Source organism: Chinchilla lanigera, unplaced genomic scaffold (assembly GCF_000276665.1).
Source record: "Chinchilla lanigera isolate Chin_1 unplaced genomic scaffold, ChiLan1.0 scaffold00005, whole genome shotgun sequence".
Classification (NCBI taxonomy): domain Eukaryota; kingdom Metazoa; phylum Chordata; class Mammalia; order Rodentia; family Chinchillidae; genus Chinchilla; species Chinchilla lanigera.
This window is the reverse complement of record NW_004955406.1, coordinates 42,455,332-42,483,304: the sequence shown is the minus strand read 5'-3', so window position 1 is coordinate 42,483,304 and position 27,973 is coordinate 42,455,332. Positions and strand designations below refer to the sequence as shown.

Genomic DNA, 27,973 nt, shown 5'->3' with positions numbered 1-27,973 from the left:
CTTCCTGGAGAACCCATAGAGGAAGCATGAGAGACTTCATTATCTCACACAAACAGCAAGGTGAGCAGGCCCTGGCAGGCATACAATTTGGCCAAGGACCCTTAGCTTATTGGCAGGGACGGGCCAAGAACTCAGGCCGTTAGCTCCACCTAACAGTGTTTACCAGGGGCGTCCACCAACCACCAGCCTCTGGGGAAGAGGTGTGCATAGGAAAAGCAGGTTTGATAGATCAAACAAATTCAGGGAATGCTAAGTTAAACAACAAACACTTTAGGCTATTCAGGATTTCTCAGAGCCTTCAACATGTGAAAGAACATCATGAACACCTCTGAGGGGGGAAAGTTATATGTGGTTTCCAAGCCTGTTAGGCAGGCTATCCTGTTTCAGGAAGCAATCTCCCTGGACTGGAATTCCTCAGATCACTCCTTGGGGAAGGCTTGAGCACTAAACCAGGGATCAGCCAGCTTTTACTGTAAAGGACCGGAGTGTAAATATTTCAGACTTTGCAGGCCTTGCTGTCCCAGTGGTAGCCCCTCGGTTCTGCCTGTGTGGCACAAAAGCAGCCCGAGCTGGCCTGTAAACTAACGGCTCTGGCTGCGCTCCAACAGAACCTCTTTGCAGAAACAGGAAGAGACTGCATTTAGCCTTGAGCAATTGCCAATCCCTGCCCTAATTCATTAGATCTTACGACACTTTGCCCTCTCTGGTCTGAGGGTCAGACCCTCCTTCTCTTTAAGGGCTTCCTGGCCGCCCTCTCTGGGACCTCTCTTTCTTCGGAACTGTGCTGATGTTTTTGCCTGGGACCAAGCCACTAGAGCCTGTCTGCCTGCCCTAGCTTGGCGGGAGGTGGTAGGGAAGAAGGGGATTGGCCAGGCACAGGTGTTTGCAAGTGCCTGGAACTAGGAGAGAGCCCAGAATTAAGGCTGTTTTAGAGAAAGCTAAAATGTGCCAGTGGGAGGAACCAATGCAAGGTCAAAGAAAGGGCCAGGAGTGGAGTTCAGGGAGGCAGAGATAAGATCTGGAGGTGCAGGAAGAAAGTAGGCAGGGGCAGCCCCACTGTTTACAGCCCTCTTGATGCGCCACATACTGCAGGGCTCGGGAAGCACCTTCACTTCAAGAGCCAAAGGCAAACAGCAGAACAGAGCGGCTCCACTACTTGGTATCATCAGAGATTTCTTTTCTATTTCAGCTTATATCCCCAGCCAGTGCAGTGCACCTACCATGGAGATGAGGGGCAGGAAATGCTTGCCACCACGCTAGAATCAGAAGCCTCCATAGGGATTTCTAAAGTAGGACACGGGAGAGCCACTGATTTTCACGGGATCAAGCAGCTTCGCAGGCGACTGCACAGCTCTCTACTCTCCTTTCCCCTTCTGTTAACGCAGCTACTGCCTGACTGCGTGTCTCTACCCAGCACGTTCTATAGGGCACTTGATGAAACATTCCTGAAAGGTGGCCGTGGACATTTCCATTTTACAGATGAGAAAGCCGAGGTCCAGAAAAATTAGTTGTGCTACCAGGGAAAGGGCAAGCTGGGACATGAATTCAAGGCAGTCCACCTCTGCAGCCTATACCCTCGGTCCCTGTGCCACCCTGCCTCCCTCCATGTTTGATTTGTTCCCATTTGGAGTCCTACAGGCTTGCTTCTGTCTTTCTGGCTTGTCTGTGAAAAGTTACATAACCATTTCCAGGAATTTGCTCTCTAGTTACTAATTAGCTTATGCTTGTCTTGGCCTCATGAAGAGTGAAAAAAAAAAGCAACCAGGGAGCCAGACGAGAGCTAAAAACTCCAGTTCTTGCTGTCATTTGGACCAGTGGGGCTCAGATCTCAAGGACCTGTGCATGGTATCGACCTCAAGCTACTCAGAACAAGTGCTTCACCCTAAGCCCGCTTCTCTCTGCTCCCCACTGACACTAGGTCGCTTCTTCTCTTCTGATATCCAGTGGGGCCTGAGGAGTAGGGAAACCATTTCCTAGCAGCCTCAGTCAGACAAAGTGAGGACGGTACCTGCGCAGGGAAGCCCAGGAGAGACGTGGGGGGAGGGCGTGGTCTCCCCACGTGGGGCCTGGACTTGCAGTGGATGCACATGAGGGACCCAGCAGGACAGGAAATGGATGCTCTGTGTGTGACCTTGCATGAAGGGCCCAGTGTCACCGTGCTGTCCATCCTTCACTGAGTGATACACTGTGCTTACTGGCGCCAGCTCTCCCTAGCCTGCTGCCGTCACTGTCCCGTGGGGGACAAGCTGCCCACTCTGCAAGGGGCAGCCAGCGCCCAGGAGGGCAACAGAGAGATGCCAGCTGCTGGAGAGGACCCTGCCCATGCCTCAGGAGGCACATGGACTCACAGTGCAGCGGCGGCAGGCCAAGGGCCAGCAGGCCACCATTTGTCTCCTGGTCCCCTTTCAGGATGACACACTCACTGATTTGGAGTCTATGTTCTGCGTCTTCCTCCCTCTGGCCTTGTTCCCATTTCTCACCTGCTTGCCTTCTGGGTCCAGAACTATCGGCTCTGCTCTGAGCACGGAGGCTCACACAAGTCCACCGTTTTCCTGAGTTCTGAGTTCCTACCTTCCAACCCCGAGTATTTTAAAGAGGGTAGAGTCAGGGCTACCACGTCCAAAGACGTTTCCTGAGTTGCTCAGCAATTTGTCTACACGGGGTTGCAATTCACTTTGGACAACAGTTCTGGAAAAGAGAATCAAAGAATTTGCTTCTTCGGGCCCTGGTGTGGGAGGACAGTCTGCTTCACAAGACAGCTGGTCTGAACTTCTCAATTTGCCAGCCGTCTCCACCCCCACCCCAGCAGTATAGCACAGACGACTAAAAATACTTACAGTGTGCATTGTCAGAAAGACAAGACACCCCTTCTACAGATGGGCACACTGAGGCTCCAGTGGGCAAGGCTGCAGGGGTAGCACGGGCTACTTTTCCAGTGGTTGCCTGCCAGGCACACCTTGGGCTGAAGGCCAGGCCCAGATCAGGAACAAGGAAGCAGTTAGAAGTCTTCATTAGGACCCTGATGGAGGGTGCGAGGTGCTCGGCCTGGTCACCTGACACCCACCTGTTGACTTTGGATGTCTGCTCTGAAAAGTCTTCCTCTTTCCATTCCTCCCTAGCCAGGGTGTGGAGGTATGAAAGGGCAGGAGAGTGGTTTAGCAACCTCAGAAAGTGTTTGCCTCTGCCTCTGAATCAGAGAATAAAAGCTTTTTAGAGGTTGGGGGTTGGGAATCATCCCTAAAGGGGAACTGAGAGAGCCTTGGACCACACCCAACTTTCCATTTCCATTTCTCCAGTATTCAGTGCTACAGTTCCCTTCACCCATAACACCCGCCTGGGAGACTCTGCCGGCCTCAGGGCCTCCCCCACTTCTCTGCCTTCCCTGCTGCTGCCAAAGTGGTAAAGAGTTCCAACAACCCCTCCACCCCTGGGGTCTAGAAGTGCTGTTTGCACTCTGGGACTGAATGAGGTAGGAATGAAGGTGAGGGCCCGGACAGGTGGGCAGGGCCACGGGTAACGGGTGCTAGAGAAGGAGGTGTTCGTTAGGGGAGAAGAAAAGATTGCAAGCTCACATGGGTGAGTGTGGTCAGTAAGTCACCCCCTCCCACCCCACCCAAAGACAGAAGCCACTTATCTAGCACCAGTCTCTTCCCTTCTTTGGCATCCCTCGTCTCCACCACCCCGAGTGCCATCTTTGACCTTTCCTTCATTGGCAGGCAACGTGCTGCCAGGCTGTAGACACCATGTCCTGAGCTCCTTAGGAAGGACCCTAGGAAGCCCCTATAGAATCTCCCAGTTCTTACAATTAATTCTCCTCCCTCTCACACCTGGAAGACTCACCTGAAAAAAGGCTTAGGTCTCCAAACATAATCCTTCAAAAGCTCGCCCAAGCCCAGCCAACTGGACTATTTCAGTTCCAGCTCTCCTAGTGAGATTCGAGGCAATGGCCACCCTTAGGCTGCTGTTAGAAAGCAGCAATGCAGCTGCCAGCTGAGCTACAAGGGCATCCATCCCCACCGCATGCTCTTCTCCCCTAGCTCAAAAGCCGAGCTGAACAAGGGGAACCAGTGCTGTGTTCCTGCCAATCCAAGCGTTATCTGCTGGGGGAGTGGAGGGGTGGCTAACTGGGGTTTGAATAATTTTGTTAGGGTTGGTACATTGTGTCAGCTTGAGGAGTCTAGAAGCTTAACTAAGTAACTCTGCAGTTCTACATCCTGGGGTGAAAAGGACATGACCTTGCTTCTCTAGGCTGTTGTTCATTGTGTCAACTTGAGAAGTTTAGAAGGTTAACTATGTGACTCAGCAGGGAACCAGCGTCCTTACTCTGTATTCATCCTGAGTCTGTGCAAGAGGAGGGCACATAGTGTGGGTGTGGGTGTAAAGATGGTGTGGGTATACTTTTGGGGCGAGTAGGTTGCACACAATATAAGGGGGGAAAAGAGGCTTGGCCACACCCCCCATTTTTGGTCTTGCTGCTTTTCGCTGTCTTGTGCCACCTTAAAGTGTTGCCGCTGTGCCCTGCCACCCTGCCTTGGAGCCAGCTGATTATAGGCTGAAACCTCCACAAACTGTGATCTAAATAAACCTTTCCTTCCTTTATTTTGGGTGTTGGGTATTTTGTCTCAGCAACAAGAGAAAAGTAACAGAGATAAATTCCAAAATTCAATATCTTTTACAAAGATGGCAAGGCTTTGGCTTTGGCAGAGTCACAATTCTATTTTCCACTGATTAATACAAATTCTATTCTATTCTATTTTCCACTGATTAATACAAAAATGACTCTATATGTCAGGCTTCAAGGGAATGCTGGATTATAGGGCTGGCTGGCCTAGGGTTAAACATTGACTCCAGACAAGGGTTAAACATTGACTCAGCTGAAGACCTGCTGATGGGTAGGTAGAGCGGGCAGCAAACAGCATTTCATCTCTTCACTCTTGCTGGTTTGGCAAAAGCAATCTGCACAGGAACCGTCCATGCTGAGCTGTGTCAGACAGGCCCTGGAAGGTGGAAAAGGCCGGTACGGCACGAGGCTCCTCTCTACAGCGGATTAGATCAGTGTCTTGGAGCATCAAGCGAATGACGAAAGTCTGAAGGTTGGATCTGTGTGAATTGGACCCTCTCCGGTTCTCTCCAGATCACCCCAGGGTATAAATACATTGCTCTCTGTATAAATATAATCCAAAAGATTCAAACTGAGAGTGGAGGCTTTGGGAAGTAAAGGAAATGTCCATGGCTAGAAGACCCTGCCATGCCATTACCTCACCATGCACATTGGGGAAGGCATTTCACTTCTTTCTTCGGACCTCTCCCGTTCAGTGGGGCTATGACTCTCACTGATGCCGAATCATATGCACCTTTTAGTTGCCAGCCACTGTGTGTGTTATACTTAATCTTTATAACATCCTTATGGAGATAGTATAGTTAAGCCCAAAGACATTAAATAATTTGCCCAAAGTCCCATGGATAGCAGAAGGTGAGGTCTGGATGTGGACCCAGGGCTGTCTAGGTGCAGAACCCAGCCCTCTGTGTGGCTTGCTGTCTTCTGGTCAGTGCTGCTCCTTGACAGTGCTCTGCATGGGTGATGGTGCCTCGCTGGGCTATGTGTCAACCCTTGGGGAATAAGAATGTAGACTCTTATGAGTCTCTAATCTCCCTGGACTTTTAACTGGTCATGGTCACCGTGGATATTTATGGTAGGTTTTTTCAGAAACCTCCTCTCCCAAGCTATGTCTGTATCCCAATCCCAAGGACTTGTGAATGTGGCCTTATCTGAGGAAAGAGCCATTGTAGACACAATTGTGTTCAGGGCCTTGAAATGAGAACATCATCTTCAGTTATCTGAATGAGTTCTAAGTGCATCTCAAGTGTCCCCATGAGAGAAAGGTAGAAGGATATCTAGACACACACAGAAGGAAAGTGACCCTGGAAGGAAAAGTCGCAGGAGGTAGCCACCCACCAACAGTGCCAAGGATGCCAGCCGCAGCTGGAAGCTAGAAGGGGAAAGGAACGAATTCTCCCCGGGAGCATCCATAGGGAGGGGGCTCTGCCAACGCTCTGATGTTGGATTTCCAGCCTCCAGAACTGAGAGAGAATGAATTTCTATTGTGTAAAGCCACCAACGTTGCAGCTTTTGTTACAGCTGCCACAGAAAACCAAGACAGTGCTCAATCAAAATGCAGAATCCTAGAAATGGAAGGGGCTTGGGACCCATTTGGCCTTGGCCTTTTCCTTTAACAGATGAAAACCTGCAGACCTAAAGGAGGAAGACGTGCTTGTTTCGACAGCACCTATGCTAAAGGAGAAAGAGTTTGGCAAAGGTCATCCGGCAAATTAGAGGGAGGACCAGGACACAAGTGTGCCGGCTCTAGGCCCGTGTCTCTGAAACTCTCCATTGGACACCCAGAGTAACTAAGGGCAAAGGAGAAGTTGTGCTTCTTATCCTATATATCTGTACATTTTAAGTATCACTTAGCCATTATTATGGATTTGGGCAATTGGACCCTCTTGCCCAGCCCCTTCTCCCCCAAGATTGGTCACAGGGGCCCTGGGTTCCAAATGCGGAAACCACAGTTGAGAGGGGAAGCTGGTGACATCAATCACACCACCAGAGTGTGGCAAAGCCCTAAATAGGTCACAGGGTTTTGACTTCCTGACTCTCTCGAGTTCTACTTTTCCCTTTCCCCTTTCTCTGATCTGGACACGTGAGACCCACGGGCTGCAGGCCTGTTGGATATGTGGGACACGTGTGGCTGCACACGTGCACAGCTGTCTGCCATGGCCCACTAAAGCAGCTTGGAGACCACCAGGAACACGCGCCAGGACATGATCTAGTGAGCCACCCACCACAGGGGGATGAAGGAGCAGAAACGAGAGCCGGTTGTGCCTCCAGGCAGTGCGGGAAGCCGCAGTTTGATGAACGTGTTCCTTGCCCTCCCCACAGACTCTTCAAGTATCTATGCTCTCATTCAGTAGCCTCCATGACCCCTACCACAGGCTGGACAGTAAGACCCCAGTTACTCCCTGCCTCAGGGGAAGTGATTACTGTGAAACAGGAACACATACCCTGCAAATACCTTGACTATTCATGTTTAAACGGACAGAAGTGTAAGGACATGTCTGAGAGGAGCTGACACCTGGCAGAATCAGGTTTGCCCCCCGCCCCACTGTCTCTGCACATCTCCATCTCCTCTTATCCCCCCTCACTAGATGTTGCCCTTGGAATGGGGAGGAAGGAAATTGCTAACAGCCCCCGAAGGGGCAGTTCAGGTACCAGCAGCCAAGGTGGTGCTGGGGGGTCTGGAAGTCCTACCAAAGGGGGTGAGCAATAGGACAGGGGGACATAGATTGCACCACAGACCTCTCAGGATGAGCAAGAATAAAGGATCACTGACCAGGCAGGACAAGTTACCTCTCAGACGAGAAAACCGTTTCCTCCCAGGACACAAGGCCAGCACAGCCCCGCAAGAAAGGACTGAAACAGTGCGCCGCTCCCTCTTCTCACTGCCCACACTACCACTGCTCTCTGGAGAAAGAAAGAGGATGAAAATGAAAGAAAACCCAGAACAATACTGAATTTTTAATCTGGAATGAAATGATCAAGGTATCCGTGAATTGAAACTACTTTCTTAGGAGTGACTACGTAATTTTGGGCTTAGGGTCTGAAATTAAGCTCATAGCAGAAAATATGGTCTCTTTTCGTTGCCAGCACCATGTGTGACTCTGGCTTAGTGTGCACGGGTGAGTAAGTGGTTAGCTAAAATAAGACCCAGGCCTCCGAATTCCCTGTGCCGCTCCTGCTCTATTTCTCCTTTTCTCCTGCCCTGTCTAGGGTTTAGCCTGTAGGTCTCTGCAGGGGGAGCTGGATCAGTTCCACACAGGTAGGACAGGGCAAGATTTCTGTGTGTGGGATGGAGGTAAGGGAGAGGGGTGTATGTGCTTATGTTTTGGGGAATGGGATTCACTCGTGCAATGTGAGACAGCTACAGTCACTTGAGGAAACCCAAACACCTCATGGCCTGGGAAACTGCCGTGGAGTAACTGCAGTAGGGAAGTTGCTTAGTAGGGACAGGAGATTAGTAGGGATGGGAGGTTAGTAGGGACTAGCCTCCACTAGGCCAGCCAGCGCCCCTCACCATGGGGAGCTGAGCCCAGGCCCTAATGAGGCTCCAGAGTCATCCCAGGCTTGGGGGAACCTGGAGCAGCCAAGGGGTGGGAAGGGAAGAACCATGACCTCCCGGGTTCCTGGAAACTCTGCCTGCTGGGTCCCGCAGGCTCGGGGGCTGGTAGTGCGGTCTTTGCAGAAGGTGAGTAAAGAGGGTCTTAATCCAGGTTAAGCATCCTCGGGAGCTGGGGAAAGAGCATGTTTCCAGGTGGCTGGAGATGTGAAGCTGAGGACTAAGAGAGACATTCTGGACACCTGTGCCCGATTAAACGAGTGTCGATGTCACACCATCCCTTAGGCCAGGCGTTTTATACTGTTTAATGTCTGACTGTGTCCTTACCTGGAGAAGCGCTGTTATTTTCCCTATTTTCCAGTCAAAAAGGAATACGAGGGAAGGAAAGGAAAGACTTGCCCAAGGTCTTGCAGCTAGAAAGTGACAGAGCAGGATCTTCGTGTTGGGCACTCTGTCCCGTATTCCGCAGCTGCAGAGATGGAGGATGCCTAAGGCACAGAGCTCGCCCAAGGCCCAGGGAAATCAAATGGAGCCAAAGGGTTGAGCTGGAGTGAAAGGAAAACTAGGGATCCACGAGTGTCACGTGGCCTGCTGGCCACTAGCCCTATGGGAGAGTGGCCCTTTAAGAGCCCAGGTGTGGGTCAGTCCCTGAGCACAGTTTCGATTTTGACAGCAGAATACAGTGCCCTGCTGGCAGCTTCTAGAGAGGCAGGGACTCCGGACTGGCCAGAGGGCTGTACCCCCCGTACTGGATCAGCGGGAGAGAGGAAGGAGCTAAAAGTAAGTGCTGCTGCCCGGGATCCCAGGTCAGGATGCTCTCAGGGCTGGGAGCTTAGGCAGCTTAACCCCCACATTCCAACTCGTGGCCTCGCAGGAACTGGGTGAGAAGGACAGGGGAGAAGGCTGGGTGGCCATGCGTGGTGAGGAGTCGAGGGTATATCCCAGCAGGATGGGAAAGGTCGACTTGTGTGTGTGTGTGTGTGTGGAGGCCCCATCCTTTTCTGCAAAATATCAGTGGATGAGAAGGAATGACTGTGGTCAGCATATGACTCTTTCCCTTTAAACTTGGTCCCCAAATTCCCTTACTTCTCTAGGGTGGATTAATTGTGTCAGGCAAGTCATCTAATCTCTCTGAGACTCAGGTTCTAAATCTGTAAAATGGGGATATAAATAACACCTACCACTTGAGGTTGATGTGAGTTTGAATGAGAAAATATGTGTGAAATAGCTTTGTGACCTCTAGAACAAGATAGCAATCGTTCGCTATTTTTCAATGTAGTGAAGTCCCTTAAGGGTTTATGGAGCACTGCACAGACCTGGGTGCAGAGAATGCGTATAAAGTGCTAGGACAAAAGAAGCCCTTGCTGGTCTTTGAGGTTTTTCAACTCCAGTTCTCTAGGAGGCCACATTCGATCCTTTTTTCTGGGCTTCTAAGTGTTTCTAAAACCCTTTCTGCTTTCCACCCAGCTTTGCCTTAGCAGAGTCTTACCATCTAAACACAAGCATGCAGCACAGTATTGTCCTGCCCCGGCTCTCTCTGGGGGAAAACGAGTTCCTCACAGAGGAAAAGGGTAAGGCAGGGCTCAGCCACCACAAGTTCCGAGCACCTCCTCGGCTCTGACCTGATCCTCCCTCCCCTTACCCCTCCTGATGTTACCCCAAGCTGGCTGTGGTACTGCTAGTACAAGGGCAGCTGCTGGCCAACTCCATCCCCTACCCCAGCTCACAGGCCACTCAAGGTGCTCATGTTTTGTATGACAGTTTTGCTGTCAGCTGCCCCATCACTGGGAAAATTATGACTGTTATCACCTAGAGAGGGGATGTGCCAATGTCAGGGGTTTGAGTAGAGGCAGCTATTCGGCGGCTGAAAGCAGAGGGTCCTCCCAGAGCCATGCCTGGAACGCTCCCTCCATGCTACCCTCTGCCCCTGGTCGAGGTGCCACGCAGAAAAAACAGACTCAGGAGGCAGGAAAGCAACTTGCTCTGTGGTTGTTGCTTTTCTTTCGGCACCTCTAGAGCACCTGGCCTTGGCTTATAAAAAGCACAATTATATTGGTTTCCATTTAGCAAATCCCGGTACCATGGGCTTCTGTGGTCTCATCCTTTCCTACCACACAGTGTGACAGGGGAGGAGCAAGCTCTGGCATCAATACACTCACAGGAAACAACGTAACCTGCGCATGGTAGATGCCAAATAAATACAGTAATGTTTTTCAGGAGCAAATTTCTCTCTTGGTGCCTCTCTAGGAGACAGGCAATGTTGGACTCATGATTCTATTTCACATTCAAGCACCTGACATGGTGGCACATGCCTGCAATCCCAGCACTCGAGAGGCTGAGGCAGGAGGATTGCCGTGAGTTCGAGACCAGCCTGGGGTACATAGTGAGTTCATGGCCACCCTGAACTACACAGTGAGACCCTGTATCAAAAATAATTATTTCATAGTCAAGGAAACGAAGACTCCGTGAGTCTGTGTGAGTGCTGTAAAGTCACCTAGCAAGTACAAATGACAAACAATGACAGGTTTGGATAGTTACTCTGATAGGTTGTGAGGACAGTTTGATATCACCTAGAAAACAAACTATAATTAAAAATTAGAGACTGAGCACTGCTAATGTGAAATCCAAAATGCCCCCAGGCCAAAAACTTTTTGAGTGCCAACTCGACACGGGTGGGAAATCCTGTACCTGGCCTCATGTGACGGACCTCAGTCCAAACACAGGTGCACAGAAAACATTGTATAAAATTATGCACCCTCAGCTTATATGCATAAGGTATATAGGAAACATAGGTGTATGTAGGTTCATAGGTGAATTTCATTTTAGACTTGGGTTGCCACCCCAGGATATCCCACATATATACACAAGTACTCCAAAAATGTTTTTAAAATCTCAAATCCAAGACAATCTTGACCCCACATTTTGGAGAAGGGATACTCAACCTGTATTACTCACGCCTTGTGCTCGCAGAGACCTTTACCCATGTCTTGCCCTTGGTCTGGGTGACCCTGGACCACGGGCTCAGTGTTGTGACCGCTGACACAGTGTGACGGAGAAGAAAGAAGTGTTGGCCTCCGTGTGCCCGTTACAAGAGACAAACAGCAGACCGTGCATCTGTTAGACCCTGAATACATAGCAGCTAATACATTTCAGGATAAAATTTCTTCCCAGAAACTGCCATTTCTGTGAAAGGGAAAGAAGATGGAACTAACCCACTCCTTCCAGTCCCCGCTGCTTGCTTGCGACAGTCAGCTGCTCTGCGGTACGGGGTAGAGCCTAACGGCCGACGCTTTTGATCCACAACCCCATGGCAGTCACTCAGCAGTTAAGTGACCCTGGGCAAATTTCTTAGCTCTCCGTGCCTTTGCTGTGTCATCTGTGAAATGGGACTACCCATGTTGTTCTGCCTCCTTGTGTGGCTTGAAGGCTGAACTGTTCAACATGGGCAGATCGCTCAGAGAGCTCAGTGTGTGCCCTTCTGACTCACTTCTGACCGATCCGCGGTGCTCATCACTGCCTGTCTCCGCCATCATGGCTCGACCTGCAGAGCTCACACCTGGGCTCAAAGCGGCCCTCAGCAAGCAGCCTTCTCTCCACTCATGCTGTGGCAGGAAAAAAGAAGACGGCATCGATTCTACACATGCAAAAGACCATATATTAGTCTATGCTCAAAGCAACTCTTGAACAAGACACAGTTACCACCAGTCTACAGACGAAGGCCCTGGAGGCTCAGAATGCAAATAGCCCCAAATCACAAAGCTGACAGCCCAGCAGAGGAGCTGGTCCTGTGTGCCACATCCTCATGAAAGCCAAGATGGCGGAGCCCCCCCACCCTCCTGTGCCGAGAATTAACTATCATCTCTTTACAGGAGGAGCCCTTGATATTATCGAATGTGCTTCCATAGACATTATTCCATTACCCTCCCTCACATTCTCCCATCCCAAGGGCACTAGCCCTTCCAGCAAGAATTGTCAGGGATCTTATCCCGTTTTACAGATGAGTGAGCTAAGGTAGCGTATTTTGCCCATGTACTAGAACTCTACTTGTACCCCATGGCAGAGCGGGATGCTGGATGCCCGGGTTCTCTTTGGCCTCAAAGCTCCTCTTCATGCAGCTCTTGCCAGGCTCTGTCTGGTCTGCACTCGACCCCTCTACCCAGGGGAGATGAGAGCGAGAGTCCCAGGTGGACTCAAGCAGGCCTCTCCGGGAAGCAGGGCAAGGGGCTGTTCCATCCAGGCAGAGAAGATCCTCACTCTGAGCTGGGCCAGCCAGTCTTCACTCCTCTGAACCCCAGAGCTTCCTGCTCCTCAAGTTCACACTCACGCATTGTGAGAAGTTGACAGCTTGGCTTCCAGTCTATCTGTTCGCTCTGCGGCCCCGGGGCTATTAGAACCCCAGATGACTCCCTCCTGGCACAAAGAAGAGCAGGAGCTCAAATCACTGTGAGATTATGAGGATAGGTGGCTCTCCAGATGCCCAGCCAGGGCCCAGGTCTGGGTGACCCTTCTCGCCTGAGAAAGAGGACGCCTGAGATGAGATAGGCAAAAGTTTAAACTCCAGGTCATAGCACACGCTGCCATGGAATGGGATTGACTAAATTAATTTTATAAGGCGTCAAACTATTCTCCAGCACACCCTACCCTCCTTCTCCAATCCACAGTTATGGGGACACACGGTATGAATGTATCGGGTACCCACACAGTTAACTAAGAATGACCTAAAAAAAATTACCTGCTAATTTTAGGACCAGAAAATGTCCTAAAACATGACCTACCAGCATATGTGTAACCCAGTAGAACAGACCCCTTTACCCACTGAAGGATAAGAACAGGATAGTGATCTTAAATTCCAATTCTGTCATGGGTCTTGGGGTCAAGCATCCCTCTAGCCCTTAGTTTTCCATCTGCAATATGAAGACACTAGAATCTACCGTGGGTCAGATAAAAGAAGATCCCAGGGCTGCCCCAGGCTTATTATTATCACAGGGCACAGAGTAGGTGTCCAATAAGTGTTTCACACTTTCCTCTTGTAAGCAAGTCCTTTAAATCCAACTTCAGCCACCCTACAACTCTAGCTTCCCTGACTTGACTCTCCTGAGTTTGGGAGAAAGTTGGCCTGAGATAAAGGGGTCTCTACCGATTTTTAAAGCAGTCTTTTTAGCTGCTATCATAGAACGGTTCAAATTTTACCACTGGGAAAGGAAGAGCTCCTGTTCTTGATGGCATGGGTGCCTTGCTTGCCCACCATCTTCCCTGGCACTGGACTCTGTTTCCTCGCCGGGTCATCTTCTCCCAGGTTCGCTCTCCCAGCTGCGCATTCTTGATGCTCTCACCCTGATGTTTACCACTGCGCAAAGGCTGAGGGGTGCACACGCCTCCTTCCACAGAATGTGCCCCACCACCCAGACTTCACAGGCTGACAGGGAGCCTGGGCTGAGAGCCAGGACTCCCACATAGGACTCCTCTATAGCACAAGGTGAGTCGCTCACCTTACCAATCTACAGGAAAGGCTGTGAGCCCCGCTCAGCCCAGAGGAAGAACCTCTCTAGTCCCAGGACATATTAAGAGTCTTGCTCATCTACAGGTGAGAACCAGAGTGAGAATCAAGGCTAATTACTGCCAGTTCTCATGCTTAAAAGTAAGCACATGGCATTTGGCCTTCACACCTATGACTGTGCTCAGGACGGCACAAATGGCAAGTGTAGGTTCCTCACAGCTTTGCAGCCAGCCTGTCCCAGGTGAGCAGAAAAGACAGGCTTTAGCTGCTCCTGCCTAGGAGCTTCCCCCTATTCAGCCGTGCCACTAGCCAGAGGCCCCTGAGCACAACCAAAATGGGGCTCAGTCTGGCATTTGCCTGAGGTCCCATGCCAGGAGTTTATCTTTGGCCTGGTCAGCAAGGTCTGGGGCAACTAACCACACTTAAGAAAACCTCAAGTTGCCACCTGACATCCATATCTGCCCTTAACCCCTCCCTTAACTCTTCCAAAGAACTGGAGGAAACAGAATATCTTTATCTGCACCAGGAAATAAAAGGGTTCCTGGCTGGGAAATTCCCCTATGGAAAAGAAATAACCAAGATAAACAACTCTATTGCCTTTGGCTCGAGGTGGTAAAGGAAGTCTCCGGGCACAGGAGTTGGGGCCAAGGCAGTGGGGGTAGATAACTCCCTGGGCTCCCTCCTGTTCTGAGCTCCTTTATCTTTATGGGTGCTCTTTACTGCCCAAGGTTTATTATGGTTGTTTTTTCCCCCACACTCTTTGTCCAATCCATTCCAAAGTTGAAAGTCTCTCGGAGTCACTGAGAAGTGGAGGCCCTTGTCTGCTCCCCTCTTCTCCCCTAGGCTGTAGTTTGGTTTGGAAGACAGCTGCAGGCAGGCTCTGCGCTGGGTTCACAGTGGTGACAGAGTCTACATAAGCTGCCTTCGCTTGTCCATCTTTGTCTGCCAGGCCTGACCAGGCAGGGTTACAAAGACCAAAGCATCTACGTCTTTAACTTTGACCCCATAAGTGGGCCATCATTCAGACCCTGGGCATCATTCAGCATCTCAAGATCTCAGTTTTCTTACCCATGAGATGATTGTGCTTGTACACATCTATCTTATTCAAAAGTTCAAATGAATAGTGTCAAAAATGGGGTTCTACAAACCACAAGAGTCAGCACCTGTTATAAACATCCTATCAGTGAGGTCAATTCAGTGGAGATCTGGAAAGCCTAGATTCTGGAGTCAGACAAAACTGGGGTTCAAATCCTCCCCTAGCCTCTCTCTGGTGATGATCAAAGAAAGTCCATAACCTTTAAGCTTTCATTTTGCGGGGAGGTAAAGTGTGGATAAGAAAGCCCAACTTATAGGGTTGATATCAACGTTAAATGAGCTAACACATACAAATCATGTAACACGGTGTCTCGGGCATGGTAAGAAAATAATCAGTGATGGCAATGACATTTGCCATTATATTTATAACCTTAATAATTAGCAGATCTGCTCTACTGTCCTCAGTTTACTTATCTGAACACACTAAAAAATATTTTAGCCTCTTCCAGCTGCAGGGGTGCTGTGGGGACAGGGAGCTGAAACAGAAGGATGAGGCCACTTACTGGCTGTAACCAATCACCCAGAGAGCCCATTCCTGATGTCTTGTGGTGTGCCTAACACTGTACCTTCTAGACAGAGACACAGATTCATCGCTGATGTTGCTATCCCAAAGAGCATGCTGTCTGGCGAGAAAACAAAATATCCTTATAACTATGGAGAAATGATAAGCTCAGTTAGATGGCAGGGCTCTGAGTTGTTAGGGGAAAGGAGGGTCCATCCATCCATTCCCTTAATAAGACTTGTGCCAGTTGCTGGAGATAGAAAGCCAAAGAGGTGCTGCAGAATCTCTCAGCTCAACTAGCCTTAGAAGACAAGGGATCTTCATCTCCTGTGATTATTGTCTTTCAGCATCTCACTCAAGAGGTCGGCCTGGGTAGCACAGACCCCTGGGGAGCCACCAGCAATGATGCTCTCCTTGCTCATCTTCCTGCTGGCTATCTTCCCAGGTATGTCACCAGGTCCCAACTCCCTGGGGCTCTACCCACTTCCCCCCATACCCTCCAGATCCCAGTTCCCTGGGGACACTAAAACCAGGCTCATCCCTAAGGATCCCTCTCAATGCGGAAAGTCATGTCTGAAAATGGACCACCAGGCCCTGGAAATGGGGGTGGGGCAGGAATGTCAATTTCTAATTTCAAGACAAGGGTTCAGATCTTTTCTGGGGGTAAAAAAGAAGTTATCTCAAACCAAGCATCTTTATGAGTGACTAATGGATTTGGAGGAAATCAGTTCTCCTTCCTGGCTTGTAGTATTTTTACCCAGAGAAAAGAAATCAGCTACAAAGAGATTTTAGAAATAAAACGAACTAGCAGGTTGCAAATGCAAAAGCATAGCACTCTACAAAAGTGTTGGATTCTTTTAAAACACAAAAGATATCATAGTTGTCATTCGTTGTCCTTAAAAAAATTAGCATTAATGAATTATGATAAGAATCGAATAATGATTAAGCAAGCTTTGGATCACTTTTTTTAATTGATTAAGCAACTGTCTAGCTGTAGTATCTCATAAATAAACACAGAGTACACGCACGTTGGGTAGAAAATTGCATCTCCACAGGGTGGGCGGTCTGGTTTCCTCCAGCAGGATTTGCATCTTCCCAGACTCAGGAAGCCTGTGCCTATTCTCTCCACAGTGGTCTCCACGGAAAGCCCCATATTTGGTCCTAAGGAGGTGAGCGCTGTGGAAGGTAGCTCAGTGTCCATCATGTGCTACTACCCATCCACCTCTGTCAACCGGCACACTCGGAAGTACTGGTGTCGGCAGGGAGCCAAGGGCAGCTGCATGACCCTCATCTCCTCAGGAGGCTACATCTCCGAGGACTACTTGGGCAGATCCAACCTCACCAACTTCCCAGCACTCGGCGCCTTCATGGTGAACATTGCCCACCTCAGCCGGGAGGACTCTGGGCACTACAAATGTGGCCTGGGCAACAGCAACCGAGGCCTGAACTTTGATGTAAGCCTGGAGGTCAGCAAGGGTAAGCATCCGGGCTCCTCAGGCTTCTGGAGGAGTCAGGGGAAGTTGTGTCAGGTGCAGTGGGGAGGGCGCCTGTATGGAGGGAGAGTTCCTCATGGGACCCGCATCCTGGCTTGGGGTCAAAAGGCTGTTTCTCCCAAGGAAAGACTTTTCATAATAGGGTACAGGAATGAGACAGTCTTTTCTGGGTGTGATGAGCACCTTTCTAAATCTTTTGGGTCGGTAACATTTTAGGGCTTCACAGAGGCCCCAGCCTAGTCTATTAGGACAACTTTCCTCAATGTGCTTGTTGGAAGTTGGACAAGAGGTCTACGGCATAAGGAGATGGGAAAGTCGCAGAAAGAGTTACAGGGCTCCTTCAATTCCTACTACAAATACACCCCTGAGATTAAAGCCTTGTATCACCAGAAGTCCTTTTAAAAAAAAAAAAAAATGGGATCCATTAAGCCAGGCATGGTGCTCCACACCAGTAATCTGGGAGGCTAAGGCAGGAGGATCAGAAGTTTGATCCCACCCTGGCCAACTTAGCAACTTAGTGAGACCATGTCTCAAAATTGAAAATAAAAAAGGACTGGGATGTAGCTCAGCGTGAGGCATTGGGTTCAGTTCTCAGTACTGCAAAAACTAAATGACAACAATAAAAATGGAACCTGTGAGTCCATCAGAATGACCAGCATCAAGTACAGTCTTATTTCTTGACCAGTAACCAGAATCCTGAAGAGATGGGCGCTGAGCAAACCTGTTCTATTGAGAAAAGGCTCTTTCTGACAGGGGTTCAACAACCAGGGCAGTTTGGATAGTCACGGGCCACTTAGAAATCTAAAGGGAGGAAACGGAAGGAACTCTCAAAAACATGTCCTGTTCCTCAGAGATAAGTGTACTGTTACCTGTACACTAAACAGTTAACGTTCTGATGATGGTGGAGGCTCATATCCCACAGACCCTTATAAGCCGAGGAGCACTCAGAGTTCACTCTATCTGCATGCCTAGAGAACAGTGATTATGGCACACTGCTCTGGTTAGACACTTTCAAAAGCACTAACCCACTGCTTTAAAGGACAGCCCATTCCAAGTTTGGACTCTTGTAATTTTTTATTGCAATGCACTGAAACCCACCGCCCCGTGCTTCCATTCATCCTGTTCATTTCACATATGTGAGTTTAGGCCTCCGCATCATGCTGACTACAGCAAGAAGGTTAAACAGGAGGAAAATGTATCTCTTCCCTTTAGTCCAGAGAGATCAGATTAACTACCCTAGACTGAAGGTAGTGAGTGATGCAAAGTGAGGAGGAAGGGCACAAAGGAGGGAGAGACTAGTGTAGCTTGAGGAAAGCTTCATGGAAGAATCGGCAGTCAAGCTGGACCTGGGAGGTGGAGCAGAGGAAAGGGGTGATTCCTGCCCTCACCCATCCTCAGGGTCACAACCACCGCCCATATAACAAGAGTCAGGTTAGAGAGAAAATGCGTAACAAATGCATTCCATCAAAGCTTCACATGGACAAAGCCTTCAGAGTGATGCTCCAAAGACCCAGAGGAAGCCACCTGATTGCGCGCTTAGGTTCCAGGAGGCAGGAATGGCCACAAAGAACGTGATAAGACAAAATGGCATGGGCTATTAGCAGTGAGCCACCAGGAAGCCAGAAGGGCTGTCTGTTCAGATTCCTGTTGGCCCCTCAGTGGTAGCATTCCTTCCTCCAGGTGTGTGGCAGGATGCCTTGGGATCGAGGGTCTTATTACACACAGTGTGGGTCAGAGAAGCCTCTTACGGCCAGCTCTTACACAGAAAGATAGGGGCAGATTACAGTAATGTTTTTAGATGGTATGCTCTGGGGTATGAGTAGCTTTGGAGTCCTAGTTCCTATGGCTGGCCTTGGGGAAAAGGGGAAAAGGAATTCTACTTTCTATGGCTTTGGGGAAAATAAGGAGTAAGAAAGGAAGGTAGAAGTCAGAGAGAAGCTTTGTTTCTGAGGCTGCTTTTAAGGCCTTCCAAGGCCTTCACTTTACCATTTTCTGAGCATCAACAAACATCCTCCAACAGCATCCCCCTCGTCAATGAGGCATTCCAGGTGGTAGCCCTGTCCGGCCACTCAGTGGAAACAACAAAGAGTCTTTGATTTCACTAGAAGACAGGGCAATCACAGCTCTCCCATGCTCTCATCCTGCAGATCCTCGGCTCCTGAATAACACTGACGTCTACACCATGGACATGGGCAGAACAGTGACCATCAAATGCCCTTTCAGTGATAAGAATGCTGCTAAGAAGAAGTCCTTGTGCAAGAAGACAGATCAGTCCTGCGAGTTAGTCATCAACTCGAATGGAGACATCAGCCCCAGCTTTCAAGGCAGAGTACGCTTAGTTATTCAGGGCACCAGCCAAGACACGTTCACCGTCATCATCAATCAGCTCAGAACTGACGACGCAGGGATGTATGTCTGCCAAGCTGGGGAAGATCCTAGCAGTGACCAAAGGAATGTTGACCTCCAGGTGCTAGAGCCTGAGCCTGAGCTGGTTTATGGACAGCTGAGGGGATCAGTGACCTTTGACTGTGCCTTGGGCCCTGAGGTGGCGAAATTGCCAAAATTTCTGTGCCGGGTGAACAAGAATAAACCCTGTGATGTGATCATCAACACCTTGGGGAAGAGGGACCCGGCCTTTGAGGGCAGGATCCTGCTCAGCCCCAAGGATCCAGACAACGGCCGCTTCAGTGTGCTGCTCACAGGCCTGCAGACGGAGGACGCGGGAGAATACCTGTGCGGAGCCCACTCAGACGGAGAGCCCCAGCAAGGCTGGCCCCTCCAGGCCTGGCAGCTCTTTGTAAACCCGGGTGAGACCCTGCAGGCAGGGAGAAGGGGTGGGGCAGTCTGGCTGGTGGGAGGCTATGCTCCCTGAATCTATGCATCCGTACTCACCCACCAGGCAACAGCAGGCCCTTCCCAAGGAACCCTGAACTGGATGCTAGTGGTCAGCAGCACAGCCTCTGCCTTGTGCTAGGTCCCTACTGCTCTTCTCTGTTACCATGGACTTTTGATGACCATCCTTGGTTAATATGAACAAGGAGAGCTGAGTTCCTAAGGCAAGACTTGTATACTGTCTGGGATTCTATGCCTTTGTAGACCCTGTCCCCTGAGCCCAGAGCCCAAAACCCAGAGCCCAGAGCCCTGAGCCCAGAGCCCTGAGCCCTGAGCCCTGAGCCCTGAGCCCTGAGCCCTGAGCCCTGAGCCCTGAGCCCTGAGCCCTGAGTGAGGTGGATGCCATATCCTTCACACTTAGATTAGTCTCTAAACTTCCTAGAAAGTTGAAGTCCCAGCCTCAAATTTTCCATTCCCACATCTCTTTAGGTTACTTATTAGTTAGCATGAGCTGACTCACTCAGCTACACTTCAGAGAAGCATCGACATAGTAAAATAACTGAAAACCTGCTCCTTCTCACCCTGGTGCACTCTGCATAGCTACCCTCATGAGAAGCAGGAAACCTTTGTAGTTCAAAGCATCTGTGCTTGAAACTTCACTTTAGGGGTCTGTGCTCCCAATGCACCCTGTCCATGTCCAGCTCCAGATCTTTACCACATCCCTTCCCATCTTCAGCCATGTAGGGTTCTCTCTGGACCGCAGCATTAGCTGCTTAGAGCATGGCTGTCCTTCTCTTTGAGATACTTCTCAGGGTCTTTGGTCATTAAAACTGTCTGCACTATCTATGTGTTAAATCATACCCACTTTAAGTGCATTTTATTAATGTGTAAATGATCCACTGGACCTTTTTGTAGGATAAGCTAACACACACACATACACACACATACACACACACACACACACACACACACACACACACACACATTTCGTAAGACACCAAAGGAAAGGGCTGCTATTCTCTCCCTACATTGGAGAATTCTCTCTGCTCAGAACAAGGTGGAGGAAAAGAATGAGATGTACACTGGTGGCAAAGGGTACTGGAGTCCGCTCCTGGTGGCTCCAGCAGAAGGCTGTGTGACTCAGGGAAAGTTTCTCATTTTCTGTGCAGGGTGAGCTGTTCTGTCTACATTTCTTCTTCCACACTGGCTGAGACCATGGGGGGAAGCTGCTTGGGCCATGCAAGGCTCTCCCTGCCTTGCGTTCCTCTCATGCCATCTCTGTCTGCCTTCCAGAGACTATAATTCCCCGCACGCGCACGGTTGTGAAGGGGGTGACAGGAGGCTCTGTGGCTGTGCTCTGCCCCTATGACCCCAAGGACAGCAACAGCTTCAAGTACTGGTGTCGCTGGGAAGGGGAGCAAAGCGGCCGCTGCCCACTGCTGGTGGAGAGCCAGGGGAAGGTTCAGGAGGAGTACGAGGGCAGGCTGGCTCTCTACGAGGAGCCAGGTGATGGCTTCTACACGGTCATCCTCAACCAGCTCACCACCCAGGATGCAGGCTTCTACTGGTGTCTCACGAATGACGATACTCGCTGGAGGACCATGGTGGAGATCAAGGTTGCTGATGGTAGGAGCCAAACTGGGCAAGGGGGAAAGGTGGAAGTTCCAAGACCACTCCCACAGCAGCAGTTTTGCCTCAGCCTCTCCTCCACCTATCTCACCTACATCCATGGTGATGTACAGAGCGGGATGGTCCCTAATAGAAACCCTACCCTGCTTAGCGGTCACATTTTCACACCTGTGACAAGCCCACCATGCACTTCCGCATGTAGCACCTCCTAATAGCAGACCAGTCACCTCCCTTGCTGTGAGCAGGGATCACCTGGAGTATTGGAGATGGCCGTGGGGTTGGATCTAGATGACAAGGAAGAGTAAGGAAAGCACACTGCAGTCAATCAGCCAGAGTCTATGTTCTCTGAGAGACGCTGATCACCGTGCACACCAACAGTCATGAGTACCCTCGCACATTATTCCATTTCGTGTGCATCAGCATAGTGCATTTACTTACAAAGCTATCTGAAGAGGAAATGCACAAGAGGTTACCCCCACATCCCCTTCCTGCAGCGTCTCCACGGGCCACTTTTTGATCTGTTTCTTTCTCCCTTCTCACTGCAGGAGAACCCAGCCTCAAGGTACCAAAGAATAAAACCGCTGTTTTAGGAGAGCCCCTCAAACTCCACTGCCACTTCCCGTGCAAATACTACTCCTATGAGAAATTTTGGTGTAAGTGGAGCAACCAGGGATGCCAGGCCCTGCCCAGCCAAGATGAAGGTCCCAGCCAGGCCTCTGTGAGCTGCCAGAGCACCCAGCTCATCTCCATGACCCTGCAGTCTGTCACCAAGGAGGACGAGGGCTGGTACTGGTGTGGCATGAAACAGGACCGGAGCTTTGGAGAGACTGCAGCTGTCTATGTGGCAGTCGAGGAGAAGGCAAAAGGTGAGTCTCCAAATCCCAAATCCTGCAGCACCCTTCAGAGGCCCTTGCTTAACCACTTCTCAGTCCGGGGTGGTCCCTAGGTTTGGCTGTAAGAAGTGTGGGTGGAAGGAGGGCGTGAGGGAGTGAAGGTGTCTCTCACGCATGCAAATGAGGTCAAACTGGTGGGTCTGCTAATTAACCACACCATTAAGACAAGTCCCATCATCACCCCTTCAAACCAGAGGGAAATCCATTCTATACCTAGAAATCTGCTTTTATGTGTAGACATTATTCTATGCACAGTCACTCTCCCTCCCTCTACCCAAAACTGCTCTCAGAGGAGGACCAGATACCTTATTCACAAGGTCTGATCCAAAAAATGAAGGTATGGAGCTGGAGATGTAGCTCAGGGCTAAAGCATGTGCTCAGCATATGTGCAGCCCTAGCAGCACTGAAAAGAAAAAATTAAGGCAACTTTAATTTGCATTTACAACCACTTTTTATGAGGCCACATAAAATCTCTTAGGGTGTTTTCAGTCCTCTGAGAAGTCTGGATGGTGTCCAGGTCCATCTGTTCTGGCCCACTGAGGGGTTGTGCCCAGCTACCACCGGGTGGCAGCAGCATCCCGCTCAGGCCAGCAGATCTGACCGGGATAGAGGTTCAGTCTCTGCCCCTCATATTGGAGTCGCCTCTCTGCACAGCTGGATCTACTGCACCCAGCCTTGAACAAGGAAGCAAACTCGGTAGCACTGGGACGGAGATCATCTGTGACGAGCTAGAGAATGTCGAGGCTCCTGTGTGTCCAGTGTCATCGTGGAACCACCCCAACAGCCTCGACCTCCCACCCGGGCCTGTGATGTCCGACAAAGTCTCACTGTCAGATCTCCTAACTTCAAAAGTAAGAACAGGGAGATAAAATCCTAACTCAGCCCTTGCTCTACTCTGCTCCAGGGTCCGATGCTGTCAACCCACCGACTGCAAACAGTGCTCCTGAGGAGGAGGTGGTGCAGCCCCGTGGCAGGGAGGTTGAGAACAATGCTGTTCTGAACCCCAGGCTTTTTGCAGAGGAAAGAGTGGTGGAGGATACAGGAAACCAAGCCAGTGGAAGTAGAGCGTCTGTAGACACCAGCAGGTGAGGAGAGATCCAGGGCTTTCACTCAGAGAACACCACAGAGGCCAAGGACCACTAGGTGCAAAGAGCAGAGCCTGCCCGCATCAAGTGGGGGCAGCCATCACTACCTCTGCTTGTGCACTGGGGGTCCCTGGTACCCTCAGTCCTTCTCCCATGGCTGGGGTAGGGTTGGCACTTCAGCTCCATCTCTCAGGGCTGGCATGCAGAGACAGCCCTGTTCTGGTCTTCCTGGGCCTGGAAAGACTTCTTAGAACAGAGCGGGGTGCTCTGCCAGAAAGGTAAGAAGATAAACCAGGGAGGACCACTAGCTGGAGCCAATTTCCCAGTGCAAGCTGAAGCCCTCAAGTCCCCTGCCCTGTGATGGACTCGTAATCCTTCTTTCAGCTCTGAGGGACAAAGTGGGAGCTCCAAAGTCCTGCTGTCCACTCTGGTGCCCCTGGGCCTTGTGCTGGCACTGGGGACTGTGGCTGTGTGGGTGGCCAGAGCCCGGCACCGGAAGAACGTGGGTGAGTCCCCAAATGTTCCCCACGCCTGCTCCAGCCCTCAGCCCTCAGCCCCAACACAGATGCCCAGAGAGGAGGCTACACAATCTCCTTCTTTCTGTAGGCACACACAGAGGATTCTGAGGAAGCAGAGGTTGGGGAGTAGGGGTTGGGAGATGCACCCCATACTCTCCCAAATTAACTAAGTGCTGCTGTCCAGACACTGCCCCTGGAAGGGGGCTATCTCCCATTGCTTGGGGTCTAAGTTCAGATGCAAGGCTGCTAGGAGGCCAGGATGCCAGAGAGACCTGGGCTTTGACCTCCTGGATCACTAATATAATGCGTGACTCTGGCATGTCCCCGTTTCATTCCCCCATTCTCTCGTAGTTCCAGGCAGGATGGTAATAAGCATCCCACAAGGTTGGCCTGAGGCCAAATTGGGCGCTGTGCATTGAGAGTCACAGAGGTCGCGGATCCAGTCTTGATTACCCATGAGAAGGGATTGAGACCCTTTCCATTCAGCTTTGGGTCAGAGTCAGAAGTGGCTGTGAGAGGATCCCAAGCCCTCCACTGTCCTGTAGGCTGCGAGGAACCTGCTCGGAGAGGATGGGTCCCCAGGTCTCCTCTGCCCAGCCCCTTTTCCACACCAATTCTTCTTTCTCCCCAACAGATCGTCTATCCATTAGAAGCTACCGGACAGACATCAGCATGTCAGACTTCGAGAACTCCAGGGATTATGGTGGCAATGACAACATGGGAGCCTCTCCAGTCACTCAGGAGACAGTGCTTGAAGGGAAAGTCGGTATGTTTGATGCCTGGGCAGTGAGGATTGGTTCTGATCCTGTACCTCATGTGAGAACAGGGTGGGCAGGAACTAACCACTCTCTCCATGCAGAGGTCATGGCTAACACTGAGAGCACCATGGATGCTGAGGAGCCCAGGAAGGCCAAAAGGGTAAGGGGGAGGAGGGAGAGGAGGCCTGGCTGTATGACAGAATGCAGCATGGGGAACTTCTGTCAGACATTGGGACAAATCACCTCCATGTGAGGGCTGACCCCAGAACAGGGAGGATGGCAGAAATAGAAACCAGGAGATCTTTCTGAAGGAGGGATGCTCCTTCCTGGTTGATGTGGATGAGGCTGAGGAAGGAGGGGAGCTGTGCTTGGAGAAGGGAGGGAAACCAGGAGCTGAGAAAGATGCGGTCACAGGTAGGGAGATCATGTACCTCCCTGGGGACTAGATGGATGCTCTTCCAGGGCTGTGGGACCCAGAGACTTCCCAGGGGTTGGTCACCCATCCTCCCTGGAGTGCTTGGCTGGACTGAGAAGACATTTACTCATGGTGGGCAACTTGATAGTCACTGGAAACATCTGCCCGCTCCACCCAAGTGGTGGTGCCTGAGTCCACAGAGGCAACACCTGCCTTAGGGTTCATGGTATCCTCCCCTCGTGCCTCTTGAAGGCCCCCTGGAAGGATGCCACCTTGCCTCTGACCCAGAGGCACAGAGGCTTTGGGTCACATCTGCTTTCCTCACAACACAGGGGCCAAATATTAGAGGATATAATTGGTCCTGGAGTCAGGCTCTCCCACCAGCCTAGGTGTGCTAGAAAGTGACCTCTCCAAGCTGGTGGAGAAAGAAAACTACAGCCCTCTGGCTGATGCCTGTCTAGGCCCCTTGCATGTGGACTATGTTGCCCCACTTCCGGGGACAACCCCAGGCCACGGAGGTGGTTCTGCCCCATGTGTCAGAAGGAGGTAGTGAGACAAAGGGAGGTATTTTTAGAGGCTTCAACTTTCCATTTCTCATGATTAGTCCTCCTGATGAGCACGAGAGTGGGAGTGAGGACAGCAGTCACACAGGCTGGCCTTGCTCAGGCCAAGATGGCAAATCCAGGATACGGAGCTGTCCCCTCCCAACCCTGACTCACTGATGTCTCTGCTGTTGCCCCTCAGTCATCCAAGGAGGAAGCTGACATGGCCTACTCGGCCTTCCTGCTCCAGTCCAGCAACATTGCTGCCCAGGCCCAGGATGGGCCCAAGGATGCCTGAGCAGTGCCGGTCACCTGTCACTCCCATGACAATCACCTTCAGAATCATGTTGATCTTTGGGCCCCCACTTCAGGGGTCTCCACTGCCTGCACTCACCCCCACCTGGGCTTTTCTCTCTGTCCTCAGAGGTGCACTGCTCTACCTTCACCTTTAATGGTGACATTAATGCCTGCCCTAATTGCTCCTGCTAAGGTGAGGGGTATAAGGAGCTCCCACCTGCAGCTTCTTTCTTTTGAGAGAAACTAAGGAACTGGGGAAGGATTCAGGTATTGGAGGGGACATCCTGAAAGCAGAGAGACAAGCTTGGAGCTCATCTCAGGAAAGAGCCACTTGGAGCCTCTCTGTACCCTAAGGGTGAGATGTCAACAAGATTTCTCCTTCCACTCCATCTCTGCCTCCCTCCTTCCTCTGTTCTTCTTTCCTTCACTCCAAAGACATATGTGAATCTTACTATAATCCAGGTGCCCTGCTAGACACTGGGATAGGTGTGCTTATACACAACTCCTGGCTGAAAGGCCATAAATATTCCTGGACAAGGCCTATGCTCCTCTCTGTGCCTGTCTGCTCACTAACACGTGACATCTCACCTCTGCCCTTGCTGGGTGACATCATAAAGTGCCAGGGGCCTAGGGCATACACACAGCCTTCACAAATACACACTCTTAGCACTGCATGGATAAAAACAGAGGGGTCCTGAGAGGGATCCTTGGGGTACCCAGTGACCACTCTCAAACCAGATGTGGCACTCCAACCTTCTTGACCACTGACCTTTCTATGAGACCCCTGCTCCCTGTGGGAGGCAGTTTTAGAATAAGGAGGAAGAAAAAAACTGTACATGGAGACAGATCTTTCCCAGGCTCTAACCCAGGAAAGACAGCCTTTTCCCTTCCCATCACTCACATGGATCTGGGATGAAGGAATGGTCAAATGTAGCTGGAAGCGTTCCTTCCAAGTGGAGAGGAGGAAGAGGTGTTTAACCAAACCTGGGAGGAGCTGATCTCCCAAAAGTTAAAGATGCAAGTCTTTTTCCCTCTCAGCTCAGTACTTCACCCAGCATCTACGACCTGGCACTTGCTAACAAATCAGAAATGTTACTGATAATTAAAGCCCATGATTGTCACCAACAAGGCTCAGACTGCATTTGTCGCCCATACCTGTGTTTTCCCAGAAAACTGTCTCAGAGCACTTTGCCTTGGTCCCACTTTTCGGCACCCTGTGACATCCATCTAAAGCAACAGGCTCCCCAACCTCCAAGGCTGAGTGGAAGGGGATAGGAAAGTGGCTAAAAGTGGAACCAAGATCATCTTCAATAAAAGAATTGTTTTATGTTTACTCCAATAGTTAAGACCATATATTATAGAACATAATCAAGATTTTAGTACAATAAACTGAAAGCAAGCAGAACCTCATAGGTGCTGGAAGAAAAATCTTAGTAAAGCACCCAAGGGATACTTAACTTTGAATCGCGTATGCCCTCCAAGATCAAGATGCTTCTGATCAAAACTGTACAAGCTAGTTAAATGACAACTTATGATGTACAGTAGTTGACCCGGGGCCTTTGTTAGGGTGTAGTGATTATATAAAGACCCTGGCCTATTTAGGTCACCCCTAGGTACTAGCACTATGTGGTGTCCTATAAGGAAGATCCAAATTGTCCATTGGCAGCTGGCTCCCCTTTCTAACACCGAGTGTCTTCCTCATGGCCTCGGTGGTGGAGAGTTCTGTACAGAGAAGTCCTCAGTCCTGCATACGCCCTCATGTGAACCTTGCCCTCTACCTGGATTTTGGATGTGAGACACTCCTCAAGCCTGCCTTTGCTGGCACTAAAGCTTCCGTCCATCTCTACCAGCTGCAGGGCACTGTCCCTATTCCCAGGCTCTGGGACTGGTGAGACTGTGGCCCACATTCCTGGAAGGAGAAGTGCAGGATGCCTGGGCCAGGTGCCGCTGCTTGGCGGGGAGGGACTCCCTGGAGAGTCCACTAGGCAGGAGGATTGTTATAGTCAGTCACTGCAGAGAGGAGCACTGAGACATGGGGAGGAGGCCATCCGTTTAGAGAAGGCAAAGAGATGATCTGGCTGGAGGGTGGGGGCGGGGCAGGAGAGAATAATGCAGTCCCCAAGCAGAATCATGATAATCACCTCCACCACGACAAGTCTCCGCTCACTCTTCCTACATCCAGACCGCATGCCGAGCCCTCACAAGGCTTGCCTCAAGTCACCCACCTCCCCACCCCAGCCACC

The 27,973-nt window shown here is 50.6% G+C and overlaps 1 protein-coding gene across 1 annotated transcript; it reads left to right on the top strand.

Annotated features, from left to right (window-relative positions):
* The first annotated feature begins 8,815 nt into the window (after positions 1-8,815).
* On the top strand, positions 8,816-26,855 carry Pigr (polymeric immunoglobulin receptor). Its single transcript, XM_005375408.2, has 11 exons — positions 8,816-8,954; positions 15,616-15,713; positions 16,400-16,744; positions 18,909-19,568; positions 20,887-21,219; positions 21,768-22,088; positions 23,020-23,200; positions 23,585-23,706; positions 24,353-24,484; positions 24,578-24,636; positions 25,636-26,855. The coding sequence occupies exons 2-11, from the start codon at positions 15,671-15,673 to the stop codon at positions 25,729-25,731; spliced, it is 2,292 nt and encodes a 763-aa protein (XP_005375465.1). The 5' UTR covers positions 8,816-8,954; positions 15,616-15,670; the 3' UTR covers positions 25,732-26,855.
* Positions 26,856-27,973: the final 1,118 nt, after the last annotated feature.